General features: G+C 43.8%; 1 protein-coding gene across 1 annotated transcript in view; it reads right to left on the reverse strand.

The window, feature by feature from the left end:
* skap2 (src kinase associated phosphoprotein 2) overlaps window positions 1–16,892 on the reverse strand; it is a 219,563-nt gene that overhangs the window by 193,096 nt on the left and 9,575 nt on the right. Inside the window, exons 2-3 of the mRNA XM_078420533.1 lie at window positions 12,893–12,998; window positions 7,519–7,544 (exon numbers count right to left, since the gene is read on the reverse strand). Of these exons, the coding sequence (XP_078276659.1) occupies window positions 7,519–7,544; window positions 12,893–12,998 (132 nt within the window). The remainder of the gene's footprint in view (window positions 1–7,518; window positions 7,545–12,892; window positions 12,999–16,892) is intronic.

Here is a 16,892-nt window from a genome sequence, read left to right on the forward strand (position 1 = left end):
TTTCACCGCTGGTGCGGCTCGGCTGCGGGACTTGACATCGCCCGGTGCGTCTCGACCACGGGACTTAGCTGCGCAAGGCTTGGTCGCGGGCCTTTCATCGCCCGGTTCAGCCGCGAGACGTTTCAGCGCCCGGTGCGGGGACTGTGCGGGTCGGTCGGGGACGAGCTGTCTGTCCGTGGGCGTGGGGAAGAGAGTGGAAGTTTTGTTGCCTCCATCACAGTGAGGGGGTGTTTGGAGTCACTGTGATGGACGTTTGTGTTGGGGTTATGTGTCTTGTGTTCTTTTTTTTTTTTTTTTTTTTTTTTCTATGACTGCTATGTAGTTTCGTTCGGTACTTCGGTACCGAACGACAAATAAAGCTCTGTTATACCTGTTATATAAGTACATCCTCTGTTGGGCCTTTTTGACTGAGGAGTCGATGGTGGCCCCCAATTAAGGTCCCTGGAGATGATGGTTCCAAGGAAGTTAAATGACTCCACAGATGTGACTATGGTGTCGTTGATGGTGAGTGGGGGGAGGGGAGGGGGATCTCTTCGAAAGTCTACAATTGGTTCCACTGTCTTGAGAGCATTGAGCTCCAGGTTGTTGCGATGGCACCAGGTCGCCAGTTGTGTCACTTTGAATTCCATATTTAAGTTCTGTCCTGCTTCCTTCATATTCCTCTTGGACCCTGTCTGATTTCAGCTTCCTTAACCTTTTGTTAAGGATCTTTTGTATGTTAAGAATCTTTTGCAGGTTTCCTTTTCCTTTTTGCAGTCCAAATGTATAACATCTTTTTGTTCCCAAATCTTGTCATCCTTGTCTTACTTCCTCACAGAAATATGTTGGCCCTGAATTCTGACCAGTTGATCTTTAAATGATTCCTACATATCAGACACAAATTTAACCAGTAACAGCCGCTTCCAATCTACGCTCCACAGTTCCTGCCTAAATTAGTTATATAGAGCCTTCCCCCATTTTACCACTTTCCCCCCAAGCTCCTGTTTACGGAGTTATGATAAGTCCCCAAAATGCTCTTCCACTGAATCTGCGTTGACCTCACCAGGGAAAGGTAAGGTTCCTTCCCTATTGGACTTTAGGGTTTTGTGCAGTAACCCTCCCAGATAGACAATAGACAATAGGTGCAGGAGTAGGCCATTTGGCCCGTCGAGCCAGCACCGCCATTCAATGTGATCATGGCTGATCATTCTCAATCAGTACCCCATTCCTGCCTTCTCCCCATACCCCCTGACTCCGCTATCCTAAGGAGCTCTATCTAGTTCTCTCTTGAAAGCATTCAGAGAATTGGCCTCCACTGCCTTCTGAGGCAGAGAATTCCACAGACTCACAACTCTCTGACTGAAAAGGTTTTTCCTCATCTCCGTTCTAAATGGCCTACCCCTTATTCTTAAACTGTGGCCCCTGGTTCTGGTCTCCCCCAACATTGGGAACATCTATCCTGCCTCTAACGTGTCCAACCCATTAATAATCTTATATGTTTCAATAAGATCCCCTCTCATCCTTCTAAATTCCAGTGTATACAAGCCCAGTCGCTCCAGTCTTTCAACATACGACAGTCCCGCCATTCCGGGAATTAACCTAGTAAACCTACGCTGCACGCCCTCAATAGCAAGAATAGCCTTCCTCAAATTTGGAGACCAAAACTGCACACAGTACTCCCGGTGCGGTCTCACTAGGGCCCTGTACAACTGCAGAAGGACCTCTTTGCTCCTATACTCAACTCCTCTTGTTATGAAGGCCAACATTCCATTGGCTTTCTTCACTGCCTGCTGTACCTGCATGCTTCCTTTCAGTGACTGATGCACTAGGACACCCAGATATCGTTGTACGTCCCCTTTTCCTAACTTGACACCATTCAGATAATAATCTTCCTTCCTATTCTTACCACCAAAGTGGATAACCTCGCACTTATCCACATTAAACTGCATCTGCCATGCATCCGCCCACTCACACAACCTGTCCAAGTCACCCTGCAACTTCATAGCATCTTGCTCATAGTTCACACTGCCACCCAGCTTTGTGTTATATGCAAATTTGCTAATTTTACTTTTAATCCCTTCGTCCAAGTCATTAATGTATATTGTAAATAACTGCGGTCCCAGCACTGAGCCTTGCGGTACCCCACTGGTCACTGCCTGCCATTCTGAAAGGGACCCATTTATCCCCACTCTTTGCTTTCTGTCTGCCAACCAATTTTCTATCCATGTCAGTACCCTACCCCCAATACCATGTGCTCTAATTTTGCCCACTAATCTCCTATGTGGAACCTTTCTGAAAGGCTTTCAGAAAGTCAAGGTACACTACATCCACCGGCTCTCCCCTGTCCATTTTCCCAGTTACATCCTCAAAAAATAGCAGAAGATTAGTAAAGCATGATTTCCCCTTCGTAAATCCATGCTGACTCGGAACGATCCTGTTACTGCTATTCAAATGCTCCGCAATTTCGTCTTTTATAATTGACTCCAGCATCTTCCCCACCACTGATGTCAGACTAACTGGTCTATAATTTCCTGTTTTCTCTCTCCTTCCTTTCTTAAAAAGTGGGATAACATTAGCTTCCCTCCAATCCACAGGAACTGATCCTGAATCTATAGAACATTGGAAAATGATCACCAATGCATCCATGATTTCTAGAGCCACCTCCTTAAGTACCCTGAAATGCAGACCATCAGGCCCTGGGGATTTATCAGCCTTCAGTCCCAACAATCTACCCAACACCATTTCCTGCCTAATGTGAATTTCCTTCAGTTCCTCCGTCACCCTAGGATCTCTGGCCACTAGAACATATGGGAGATTGTTTGTATCTTCCTTAGTGAAGACAGATCCAAAGTACCGGTTCAACTCGCCTTCCATTTCCTTGTTCCCCATAATAAATTCCGCTGCTTCTGTCTTCAAGGGACCCATATTTGCCTTAACTATTTTTTTCCTCTTCACATACCTAAAGAAGCTTTTACTATCCTTCTTTATATTATTGGCTAGTTTACCTTCGTACCTCATCTTTTCTCCCCGTATTGCCCCGTATTGCCTTTTTAGTTTCAAACAGATGTATTGTTCAATGCAATTGGTGATTCCTTGTAAACAGGCATTGAATTTTATGCTTATGTAGAACTGTACTTTAGAGCAGCACTAATTGAATGAACAAGACATCTAATTACAGCATACAAACAAAAGAACTGTAAAGAGACTTACACCTGACTTTTGTAAATTCAAGGCAATTGCAGTAAGTGTTTAAGACAGGCATCTTTATTATTCCCTTACGAAGTCAGCCATAAAAATAATAACTCTAAAGAGTCAAATCAGGATTAGACATTTAGTTACATTTAACAATTTTATATTGGTGCAGTAAAATATGTCATCATTTTAACCACGTGGAGTTGTAAACCCTTAACTCTCAACTCTCGCCAAATATCTGTCAGTACGGCATGAGTCAGTATTGCAGTTGCTCCGCTCACAACCCACAAACTATTAATCAAGCCAGTTTTATGTTGTAACATTTATCCCACTTTGTTGTGCTATAATAATGGTTTTAGCTTACTCGTCATAAATTGCATATGGTAGCCAGCTGACAATTTTTTTTGCAAAGCTACTTACATTGTAAATTTATGAGCAGTAATATTGAATTACTTGTTCCACGACAAAAAACATGTATTTAAATAAAGAGCATAAATCTCTGACATAAGTAAACTTCTCCATTTGTGGATAATTTGGGAAATATTGTCATTTCTATAAATTGATTTTACCCACCCTTCAGTGGTTACAATGCTTTCACTTGTTTGTTGTATATGACCCAAGATATTTGGAGACTTACTTTAATGTACATTTTGAGTAGACAGTGAAATGAACAATTAAAGTAAAACAAGCTACTCAAACATTTCAAGATAACAGCATTGAAGAAAGGATAATGTTAGTTAACAGAGGCTTTATAACAAAATTTAAGTAGTCATAGATTTATATTTACCTTAACTGGTTTGCCATACAAATCAGAATCAATGCTTTAAAAAAATCCCCAACTACATATTCTAGTTAAATACATTTACTCTAAAGAAATGCACTCACTGAATTTCAGCTTTCAATTCATCAATCTGATTGGCTAGTTTACCAAGCTGCTGCTCTGTCATTACGTTTTTAACCTATCGAGAGTCACAGATACTTGTATACTTCTCTATACTTGTATAGAGATTGATCCAACATCTACAGCTGATAGATAACAGACTATTGCCTGTAGGTTCACACAAGCTTTTGCTGACCTCAAACTGTGACCCTCATACCAGTGGCCACAGGCTGCAGGTCATGACCTCGTCAAGTGGTATCTTGGGAGAAAAGTCAATTTAACTGATCAACAAAATCTATTGTACAATCTGGATCCAAATCACTATTCACTCATTTTAACTTGAAAGTGTAAAACATGCAAAGGGAAGAGGTTACTCACAGAATTTTCATTTTTTTTAAATGAACTTTCTATAATTTAGACTAGCAAGCACTTTTTATCATAAATAATACTGTAGAGAATTAACAACCAAACAATGATAATGATCACAAATAAAATTGTAGCCAAAAGCACTTTGTGTTGCACTTATGCCTTAAATGAAGAAAATCGTCACAAGGCATTTAACAATTGGCAGGCAAAAGATTTATCAATAATCACTTGTAAATTGCAAAGATCTATAAAAATACAAAACACTTCATTTATTTATCTTGCTGTGAGACAGATTGCTATTATAACAAAGGAACTGGTTTCCTTCAGCACATAAAAGGACATAAGTATTTTCACTGCTCTCATTGATTGTTTATTTCTGATTTGCCTTGCAACCAAACTATTTATAAAAGGAAAAGTAACATTACACAAAAAATAATTTACAATTGATTACAACTACCATTTATTAACTTACCTTCTCAATTAATTGCTCAAACTTTGCATTGGTTAATGTTTGACCAGCAGAGGGAGCAATTATTCCCCTCCCAACCAAACCATCTCAGCAAATTTGAATATTGTTCACATTCAGAACAAACCTCATCAGTGATGTCTACATCCAATAAATGAATAAAATAAAACATCAGGAGGAAATTGCCAATACCTCTTCACTAGTTCCAACAAACTCTGAAGCGACATTGTTTTAATTCTTCTTCACTGTTTTTTCCATATAACTGTTTAAATTTTCTGCTACCCAAGATTTGATCGACTTCACTTCAGGGCTTTCGATGTCCTAACAACATAGTTTAAACTAAAATCCTAATTCTACTTTCATTCCGTCAATTTAAGCCTCGTAAAAAATACCTTATAATTTTGTACATATCTATTAACATTCTCGAATTGAATGGAAAATCCACATTTTCTTCAAAATATGCTTTTCCTGCAAATTTATTTTGTGCACTTTTCATAACTTTGCCATCCACACTAAACAAAAATCCTAATTTTCTTCAAAATATGATGCTTTTTATGTCAACTCTGTGTGGAGCCACAGGAGATGGGAAAGGTCCTCAATGAGTATTTCACCTCTGTATTTACCGAGGAGTATTTCTCCTCTGTATTTACCAAGGACGGAGGAACTTGGGGCAGTCAATGGAAGTGTCTTGAGAGCAGTCAGTGTGATGGTCGAAGATGTGCTGAGGTACTATCGTGTATGAAGGTAGACAAATCTCCAGGGCCTGATCATATATATCCGAGGACATTATAGGAAACCAGAGAAGAAATTGCGGGAGCCCTGGTTGAAATTTACGAGTCGTCTTTAAATAGAGGAGAGGTGCTGGAAGACTGGAGGGTGGCAAATGTTATGCCTTTATTTAAGAATAGCTGCAGGGAAAATGCTGGGAACCATCTCAGTGAGCTTAACATCTCTAATTGGAAAGTTACTAGAGGGTATTCTGAGGGATAGGATATACAGGCATTTAGAAGGACAAGGGCTGATTAGGGATAGTCATCAATGTGGGAGGTCGTGTCTCATAAATCTGATTAAGTGTTTTGAAGACATGGCCAAAAAGGTTGATGAGCTGTAGAAGTTGTGTAAACAAGAAGTTTGAAAACAAGAACTTTTCTGTCTTCATTTCCGGCACCCACACCTCCCAACCTTCAAGAGAAAAGCTCCCGACCTCTCAAGACATCACAAGATGGTTGTGAAAAATTGCAGCAGGATCTTGATCGATTGGCCAAGTGGGCTGGGGAATGGTTGATGGAATTTAATGCAAAAAAATGTGAGGTGTTGCATTTTGGGAAGTCTAACATGGGCAGGTCCTACACAGTGAATAGTAGGGCTCTGGATAATGTTGTAGTTCAGGATCTAGGAGTGCAGGTGCATAGCTCCCTTAAGGTGGAGTCGCAGGCAGATTGGGTAGTCAAAAAGGCTTTCGGCACAATGGCCTTCATCAGCCAGAGTATTGAGTATAGAAGTTGGGAGGTCATGTTGCAATTGTATAAGACGTTGGTGAGGCCACATTTAGAGTATTGTGTTCAGGTCTGGGCACCGAGTTATAGGAAAGATGTTGTCAAGCTGGAAAGGGTACAGAGAAGATTTACAAGGATGTTGCCAGGACGAGAGGGTCTGAGCTATATGCCGAGGGCTGGGACTCAATTCCTTGGAGCGCAGGAGGATGAGGGGTGATCTTATAGAGGTATATAAGATCATGAGAGGAATAGATCGGGTAGATGCCCAGAGTAGATGCATCGAGGACCAGAGGACATAGGTTTAAGGTGGAGGGGAAAAGATTTAATAGGTAACTTTTTCACACAAAGGGTGGTGGATGTATGGAACAAGCTGCCAGAGGAGGTAGTTGAGGCAAGGACTATCCCAACATTTAAGAAGCAGTTAGACAAGATAGGACAGGTTTGGAGGGATATGGACCAAATGCTGGCAGGTGGGACTTGTGTAGCTGGGACATGTAGGCCGGTGTGGGCAAGTTGGGCCGCAGGGCCTGTTTCCACGCTATATCAATCTATGGCACTGAAGTAGAATTTCCAAAATTCGACCAATACTATGTGCAGTGTAGTTCACAATAAATTTAGGTTTAGACATCGGTAATTGCATTTTTTGCAAACAATTACTTCTTAGAATTAGATTGGAACATTTATTATTGAAACATTTTAGCAACCTATTGTCATTTTGAAATATTTACATACATAAATCAAGCCCTTTCATTCCTCTATTGAAGATGTATTAGTGTACCTTTCTTGTACTTAGCTACAACTCTCACTTAGGAAGATTAACTTGGCAGTGCTGGGGACTGCAGGTGCTGTTGAAATATTACTTCGCAGAATAAGTATAATCTGCACAAAGGTCCAATGTGGCCCATTCCACTCTACACTTTTATATTGTGTGCTGTACGATTGTGCTTCTGAAAAAAATACATGCACTCTTGCACTTGAACAATTAGGAACTGAACAATATATGGGATGAGCCATAGAAACCTCAAGGAATGAGGTAGGATAGTGCACATACACTTTGAAGTAAAATACAGCCTGATAACAGTTACATGAAACATAAGTTTAAATGATCCCTAAAAAAAATTTAAAAGTTTAAAAATTACCTCTCTCTTGGAACTCCTGAGGATAGCTGAAAAAGAGATAGTGTTTTTAGATAAATAATCAAGAAACAAATATATTTTTGTAATGTGAATAAATATTTATGTTTCCTGCACCCTTGTTTTCTAAATTTGATCAAAAAGTCATTGAACTGAAACATTGACTTTGTTTCTCTCCCCATGGCTGCTCCCTGAGTTTTTCCAACATTTTCTGTTTATTTCATATTTAAAATATTTGGAGAGTTTTTGCGTTATTTTCTCCTGTACTTTGATACTGGGTTGTTCTTCTCAACCAGGGGTTTCACAACAAATTTTGCAAATTACTTCTCCCATTCAATAAAACTAAAAAAAACACAAATTTATACTTGTATCAGTTACCAATTTACTTGGACTAAACTGAATTCTACTTCAATTTCAAATACATCTTTTCCACAATTGTGCAGATGAGTTTCCACATGTTATAAAAACCACATTTGATAATTAAAATTACAGAAAGGCAAATTGGATAGTGTTTTTTAATGAATTTTACAGTATACTCAAAATAACTGTGTAATAACTATAATAGTTCATCATACTCAACCATGAAGGGCCCAGCAAAATTAGCTCCAATCAAATTCCCCTTCTAATTCAACAAGAAAACTCATTCTCCAACCCTTGGTTTAATTATGACTTATATTTTAAATTCACAACAACAGAAGAAAATAGCAACCTCGTACCTGTCCCACCATTCAATGTAATCATGGCTGATCGACCCCAAACTCCTTGTGTGCCAGATTCCTATTGCCCTCAATTCCCCAATTATTCAAAAATGTATCCACCTACACTTTAAACATTTCTAATAAACCAGCCTCTGCACCTTTCAGTGCTGAGAACTCCAAACATCCACCACTCTGCGCAATATATTTCTATACATTTCGGTTTAAGTGACCAGCTCTCTATCTTTAAGCTATGTCTCCTTATTCAAGATTCTTCCACTCATTGCAGCATTCATCCTGTCCAGCATCCTTATATTATGTTTCAAACAGTACAGACCCAACCTATATAGCCTCTTTTGACAGGACAATTGCAGCGAATTGAGGACGCAGCCCTGACGATCTCACAAACCAACCTCCCTTCCATTGACTCAATTTATATATCATGCTGCCTCGGCAAGGCCAACAGCTTAATCAAGGATGAGTCACACCCTGGCACTTTCTCTCCTTGCCTCTCCCATCAGGCAAAAGATACAGGAGTGTGAAGATGCACATCTCCAGATTCAGGGACAGTTTCTTCCCAGCTGTTATCAGGCAACTGAACCATCCTACCACAAATAGAGAGCAGTCCTGAACTACTATCTACCTCATTAGTGACTGTCGGACCATCTTTGAACGACTTACTGGCTTGATCTTGCAATAAATGCAGGCATGTGAGTGAGGTAAAAAAAAAAAGTGGAAAAGAGCCGAGCGGTTGCGCGAGGCGTACAACAGGGGTCAAAAAATTGGATTTTCTTTTAAAGTTTACACACAAAATTACAAGTTTCAAGCATCTTTTAATGCATTTCAAAGTACAAACAGACATTACAAAATAACGTGAATATGTCTCTGTATACTAATAACATTTTGAAGTAAATCTGCACATTAATTGATAATCAGCCCAAAGAAGTGGTAATTGGATTTTCTGCTGTGTTTCATATTTTAACCCTGTCTTAATGAATTTATTTATATAATCTTGCACTTAAATTTAATATTTACTCATTACATTACAGTTCCACCACTGATTTTCTGGCACTCTTGGTTCCAGAGCTTTGCTGGTTTATCCAGCTGGCCAAGGAAGTCGGCTATGGGGATAGATGTGCTGGCTCCAGCTGGGCTGGAGTTCCAGAGCCCTGGCCACAGGTTGCAAATTCAACCCACCGATCAGCCGTGGATGTCCCGATGAGGTTGAGATTGGCTGCCTTGCCCAGCCTGGGTGCCACATGTTCGGGTAGACTTCCAGGGCGCCAGGGGATTTCTCGTGAAACCCTTAGCGACCTCTAGTGGCCGAATTGACAAATTGGCCATGGAAGTCCTGATGAGGTCGAGATTGGCTGCCTTGCCAGCCTAGGTGCCACATTTTCGGGGAGACTTTCAGGGCGCAGGTGGGGATTTCTCGCAGAACCCCTAGCGACCTCTAGCGGAACCCTATTGTTCATTACAAGTCGATATGTCGTTTTGTTTTCTTTCTTTTTTTCGATCCGATTTCTTCGTTTATTTGGCAAAGTGAAAATCGCGGAAAACACACAAAAGGCATGGAAAATGGGTTTTAAAACCGCGGAAATCCGCAGAAACTCGGAAAATTCACATGCCTGTAAATGTTATTTCCTTATCATGTATCTGTACACTGTGAATGGCTCTATATGGATAGAAATTAGAAATTGTAAGGGTAAAAAGACCCTAATGGGAGTTATCTATAGGCCCCCAAACAGTAGCCTCGACATAGGGTGCAAGTTGAATCAGGAGATAAAATTGGCGTGTCAAAAATGTAATGCTACGGTGGTTATGGGAGATTTCAACATGCAGGTAGACTGGGAAAATCAGGTTGGAAATGGTCCCCAGGAAAGAGAGTTTGTAGAGTGCCTTCGAGATGGATTCTTAGAACAGCTTGTACTGGAGCCTACCAGGGAGAAGGCAATTCTGGATTTAGTGTTGTGTAATGATCCTGATCTGATAAGGGGACTAGAGGTAAAAGAGCCATTAGGAGGCAGTGATCACAACATGATAAGTTTTACTCTGCAAATGGAAAGGCAGAAGGGAAAATCGGAAGTGTCAGTATTACAGTATAGCAAAGGGGATTACAGAGGCATGAGGCAGGAGCTGGCCAAAATAGACTGGAAGGAGGCCCTAGCAGGGAAGACGGTAGAACAGCAATGGCAGGTATTCCTGGGAATAATGCAGAGGTTGCAGGATCAATTTATTCTAAAGAGGTGGAAAGACTCTAAGGGGAGTAAGAGACACCTGTGGCTGACAAGGGAAGTCAGGGACAGCATAAAAATTAAGGAGAGGAAGTATAACATAGCAAAGAAGAGTGGGAAGACAGAGGATTGGGACTCTTTTAAAGAGCAACAAAAGTTAACTAAAAAGGCAATACGGGGAGAAAAGATGAGGTACGAGGGTAAACTAGCTAATAATATAAAGGAGGATAGCAAAAGTTTTTTTAGGTACGTGAAGAGGAAAAAAATAGTCAAGGCAAATGTGGGTCCCTTGAAGACAGAAGCAGGGGAATTTATTATGGGGAACAAAGAAATGGCAGACGAGTTAAACCGTTACTTTGGATCTGTCTTCACTGAGGAAGATACACACAATCTCCCAAATGTTCTAGGGGCCGGAGAACCTAGGGTGATGGAGGAACTGAAGGAAATCCACATTAGGCAGGAAATGGTTTTGGGTAGACTGATGGGACTGAAGGCTGATAAATCCCCAGGGCCTGATGGTCTGCATCCCAGGGTACTTAAGGAGGTGGCTCTAGAAATAGTGGAAGCATTGGAGATCATTTTTCAATGTTCTATAGATTCAGGATCAGTTCCTGTGGATTGGAGGATAGCAAATGTTATCCCACTTTTTAAGAAAGGAGGGAGAGAGAAAACGGGTAATTATAGACCAGTTAGTCTGACATCAGTGGTGGGGAAGATGCTGGAGTCAATTATAAAAGACGAAATTGCTGAGCATTTGGATAGCAGTAACAGGATCATTCCGAGTCAGCATGGATTTACGAAGGGGAAATCATGCTTGACAAATCAACTGGAATTTTTTGAGGATGTAACTAGGAAAATTGACAGGGGAGAGTCAGTGGATGTGGTGTACCTCGACTTTCAGAAAGCCTTCGACAAGGTCCCACATAGGAGATTAGTGGGCAAAATTAGGGCACATGGTATTGAGGGTAGGGTACTGACATGGATAGAAAATTGGTTGACAGACAGAAAGCAAAGAGTGGGGATAAATGGGTCCCTTTCGGAATGGCAGGCAGTGACCAGTGGGGTACCGCAAGGTTCGGTGCTGGAACCCCAGCTATTTACGATATACATTAATGACTTAGACGAAGGGATTAAAAGTACCATTAGCAAATTTGCAGATGATACTAAGCTGGGGGGTAGTGTGAATTGTGAGGAAGATGCAATAAGGATGCAGGGTGACTTGGACAGGTTGTGTGAGTGGGCGGATACATGGCAGATGCAGTTTAATGTAGATAAGTGTGAGGTTATTCACTTTGGAAGTAAGAATAGAAAGGCAGATTATTATCTGAATGGTGTCAAGTTAGGAGGAGGGGGAGTTCAACGAGATCTGGGTGTCCTAGTGCATCAGTCAATGAAAGGAAGCATGCAGGTACAGCACGCAGTGAAGAAAGCCAATGGAATGTTGGCCTTCATAACAAGAGGAGTTGAGTATAGGAGCAAACAGGTCCTTCTACAGTTGTACCGGGCCCTGGTGAGACCGCACCTGGAGTACTGTGTGCAGTTTTGGTCTCCAAATTTGAGGAAGGATATTCTTGCTATGGAGGGCGTGCAGCGTAGGTTCACTAGGTTAATTCCCGGAATGGCGGGACTGTCGTATGTTGAAAGGCTGGAGCGATTGGGCTTGTATACACTGGAATTTAGAAGGATGAGGGGGGGGTCTTATTGAAACATATAAGATAATTAGGGGATTGGACACATTAGAGGCAGGAAACATGTTCCCAATGTTGGGGGAGTCCAGAACAAGGGGCCACAGTTTAAGAATAAGGGGTAGGCCATTTAGAACGGAGATGAGGAAGAACTTTTTCAGTCAGAGAGTGGTGAAGGTGTGGAATTCTCTGCCTCAGAAGGCAGTGGAGGCCAGTTCGTTGGATGCTTTCAAGAGAGAGCTGGATAGAGCTCTTAAGGATAGCGGAGTGAGGGGGTATGGGGAGAAGGCAGGAACGGGGTACTGATTGAGAGTGATCAGCCATGATCGCATTGAATGGCGGTGCTGGCTCGAAGGGCTGAATGGCCTACTCCTGCACCTATTGTCTATTGTCTATTGGAATCATGTATTGTCTTTCCTCTGGCTGGTTAGCACACGACAAAAGCTTTTCACTGTACCCCGGTACACGTGACAATAAACTAAACTAAACTGAACTCTCTCATCCCAGGAATTTCCTAGTGAATCTCTTTAAGACAGCCTCCAATACTACAACATTTGCAATATGCAATACTGCAATATGGTTCTGGTCCCCTAACAGATTATTGCAAAACTGCAATATAGCACATGCACAGTGCTCTACGTGTGGTCTCATTAACACCCTATGGAATTGTAACAAAACTGATAAATGGCATCCCCTTTACCACTTCTGTTGGCCAGGGCAATTTATTTGTCATCTTAGGCAACTTAAAAATAATGTAAATGTTTACCTTGTTTTAATAATCTTAAGCTTTCTCAGAAGAGTTTCTCTTTTCTCTTTTGCCTTCTTTGTCAAGTTTTCTCCCTTTAGTATCTCGTTTATAAATATGTCAATATCTGCAAAAGAAGAAAGCATATTTACATTGAAATTTAGGAATAAGAACTTCTACCCTGTGCTGAACCAACTGTGCTAGGTGGTGACCTATTAGAAATTCAAAACTGAACTCTTGAGGATCTTCCAAGTGCCAACTTGCTACTGACAGTGCTTGTGCACATGTGGGTTCAGCTCGGTGATCATCACAGCCGTCTATATCCCACCGCATGCGGACACCGACGTGGCACTGTCCACCCTACACGATGTGTTGTGTCAACACCAAAACAAGAACCCTGATGCGGCTGTGCTGGTGGCTGGAGACTTCAATAGGGGAAATCTCAAAAAGGTCATGCCCAACTTCTACCAACACATCACGTGTGTCACCAGGGGGGAAAGAACTTTGGACCACTGCTACACGCCGTTCAGGAAAGGCTACAAGGCCGTTTCTCTCCCTCCTTTTGGGAAATCTGACCACGCTGCCATTTTCCTGCTGCCGGAGTACAAACAACGGATAGTACGGGAAGCGACAGTGACGAGGGACGTAAAGCGGTGGGCTGACCATTCAGAGGCCATGCTGCAGGATGCACTGAGCGAAGTCGACTGGAACATGTTCCAAGAAAGTTCCAGAGACGTAAATGAGTTTGCGGAAGCGGTTACGGACTTCATTGCCACAATAGCCGATACCATCATCCCCACGGTAAGGGTCAGTATCTTCCCTAACCAAAAACCCTGGGTAGACAGGTCTATTCGCGTGGCCTTGAATGCTCACACCGCTGCTTACAACTCCGGCCTGGCATCCGGCAACATGGACGACTACAAGGGAGAGTCCTACCGACTGCGAAGGGCAGTGAAGGACGCAAAAAAGAGGTACCGGGACAAGATGGAGTCACAGATGGAGCAGCAGGACACCAGGCGCCTTTGGCAGGGGCTACGGACTATAACTAGCTACAGGTCCAGCACCCCCTCAACCGGAAGTGCCGGCTCCTCCTTAGCTGATGACCTGAACTTTTTTTACGCACGGTTTGAGACGGGTAACACCACCAGCTCGCCGTCTAAAAACAGCACCGAAGGGGCGCTGGCTAGCGAGGCTGGAGGGGGATCCACCGCCGGGGATGTGCACACATTCTCGGTGTCCGAGCATGAGGTGAGGTGGGCTCTGACGCGTGTGAACACGAGGAAAGCTGGAGGCCCAGATGGTATATCTGGGCGAGTACTAAAGTCTTGTGCTACTCAGTTTGCTCCAGTGCTCACCACAATATTCAACCTCTCCTTGGCAAAGTCCGTGGTCCCTGCATGCTTCAAAAGATCCATCATTGTACCGGTGCCAAAGAATGCCTCTCCAGCGTGTTTAAATGACTACCGACCGGTGGCCCTCACCTCGGTTGTCATGAAATGCTTTGAGAGGCTAGTCAAGAAGCACATCTGCGCCCTCCTTCCTCGCAACATGGACCCACTACAGTTCGCATACCGTCCGAACAGGTCCACGGGTGATGCGGTCTCCCAGGTTCTACACACCGCTCTCTCTCATCTGGACAGCCAGGAGGGCTATGTGAGGATGCTGTTCATTGACTTTAGTTCAGCATTCAACACAATAGTCCCCAGCAGACTGGTTGAGAAGCTGCTGGAACTGGGGCTTAGCACCCCTCTGTGTGCCTGGGTCCTGGACTTTCTCACTGCCAGGCCCCAAGTGGTCAGGATGGGGGAACACACATCTAGCTCCCTCACCCTGAACATAGGATCCCCCCAGGACTGCGTCCTTAGCCCCCTACTGTACTCCCTGTACACACATGACTGTGGGGCCAGGTTCAGCTCAAACTCCATCATCAAGTTTGCTGATGACACTGTGGTGGTGGGCCGGATCTCCAACAACGATGAGAAGGCCTACCGGGAGGAGGTGGCTGATCTGGCACTCTGGTGTCAGGACAATAGCCTCCTCTTGAATGTCACTAAAACAAAGGAGCTGATTGTGGACTTCAGAAGGGCTAAACATCCAAGGACGTACACGCCACTGGAGATAAATGGGTCTATTGTGGATAGAGTGAGCAGTTTCAAATACTTGGGAGTCCGCATCGCAGAGGATCTGACGTGGGCAACGCACATTGCCGCACTGGTGGGTAAGACTAAGCAGCGCCTTTACCACCTTAGACAACTGAGGAAATTCAGAGTGTCTCAGAGGATCCTTCATTGCTTCTACTCTGGGGCTGTAGAGAGCATCCTGTCCGGCAACATTACAGTCTGGTTTGGGAACAGCTCTGCCCAGGACAGGATAGTCCTGCAGAGAGTAGTGTGTTCGGCAGAACACACCATGGGAACTACACTCGTCCCCCTGCAGGACCTATACATCAGGAGGTGCAGATCCAGAGCAAGCAAGATAATGAGGGACCCTTGCCACCCCAGTAACGGACTGTTCCAGATGCTACGATCAGGCAAACACCTCCGCTGTCACGCTGTGAAAACGGAGAGGATGAGACGGAGCTTCTTCCCACAGGCCATTAGGACTGTCAACTTTTATAACCCCAGAGACTAAATTTTTGTCGACAATAATAGTAACTTATTAACTTTATTTATATGCTGTAACTGTAATTCTTTTTGTGCACAACCCGCAGGCATTGCCACTTTCATTTCACTGCACATCGTGTATGTGTATGTGACAAATAAATTTGACTTGACTTGACTTGACAATAAGAATTCTGTTGTTCAAGCAGGACTGATTTCAGCGAGCTTGTGAGTAATTCATTTCCCTGGATTTAAAAATCAGTACAAAAGAACTAATCTCATATCTTTTCACTAAAGCAGAAAACGCTTGACATAGAAATATTTTCAAAATATATGCAAGTCAAATTTATCAGGAGGAACATTTATTAAATAGGTCCATTTCAAATGGAAAACAAAGGGCAAAACTCGTTACAGGCCAATATACTACACAAAACGTGACCCATTGGTATATATTTATCTAATGACATTTTAGCATAATTACGGTCAAAGTTTCATAGAAAGTTGTTTTTCACACACAGGTTTAAAGAAGATCGGTCACTGAATGCTCATGTCATAATTCACATTCAACTAACTGCTCAACACTGAATTGTGATGGTTGATAACATAACATAACATAACATAACAACACTTTATTGTCACTCGGCACAACACCGAGCGAAATTTCAGCAGTCACACAAAATACAGCAAAAAGAAAAGAACACAGGACACCCGACCCCAACACAAACATCCATCACAGTGACTCCAAACACCCCCTCACTGTGATGGAGGCAACAAAACTTCCCCTCTCTTCCCCCCGCACCCACGGACAGGCAGCTCGACCCCTACCGAGGCAAACGACACGCACAGCCCCCGCAAGGGGATGGAAGGCCCCCCCGGCCGAGCCGCCCCGGGCACCGAAACGTCCCGCGGCCACACCGGGCGATGTTAAGTCCAACGGCCGAGCCGCACCGGGCACTGAAACGTCCCGCGGCCGAACAGCGCTGACGATGTTAAGTCCAGCGGCCAAGCCGCACCGGGCACTGAAACGTCCCGCGGCCACACCGGGCGATGTTAAGTCCAGCGGCCAAGCCGCACCGGGCATTGAAACGTCCCGCGGCCGAGCCGCACCGGGCACTGAAACGTCCCGCGGCCACACCGGGCACTGAAACGTCCCGCGGCCACACCGGGCGATGTTAAGTCCAGCGGCCGAGCCGCACCGGGCACTGAAACGTCCCGCGGCCGAGCCGCACCGGGCACTGAAACGTCCCGCGGCCGCACCGGGCGATGTTAAGTCCAGCGGCCGAGCCGCACCGGGCACTGAAACGTCCCGCGGCCGAGCTGCGCCGGCAATGTTAAGGCCCGCAGCCGAGCCGCACCGGGCACTGAAACGTCCCGCAGCCGAGCTGCGCCGGCAATGTTAAGGCCCGCAGCCGAGCCGCACC

This window comes from Rhinoraja longicauda, chromosome 2 (assembly GCF_053455715.1).
Source record: "Rhinoraja longicauda isolate Sanriku21f chromosome 2, sRhiLon1.1, whole genome shotgun sequence".
In the NCBI taxonomy this organism is placed as follows: Eukaryota; Metazoa; Chordata; class Chondrichthyes; order Rajiformes; family Arhynchobatidae; genus Rhinoraja; species Rhinoraja longicauda.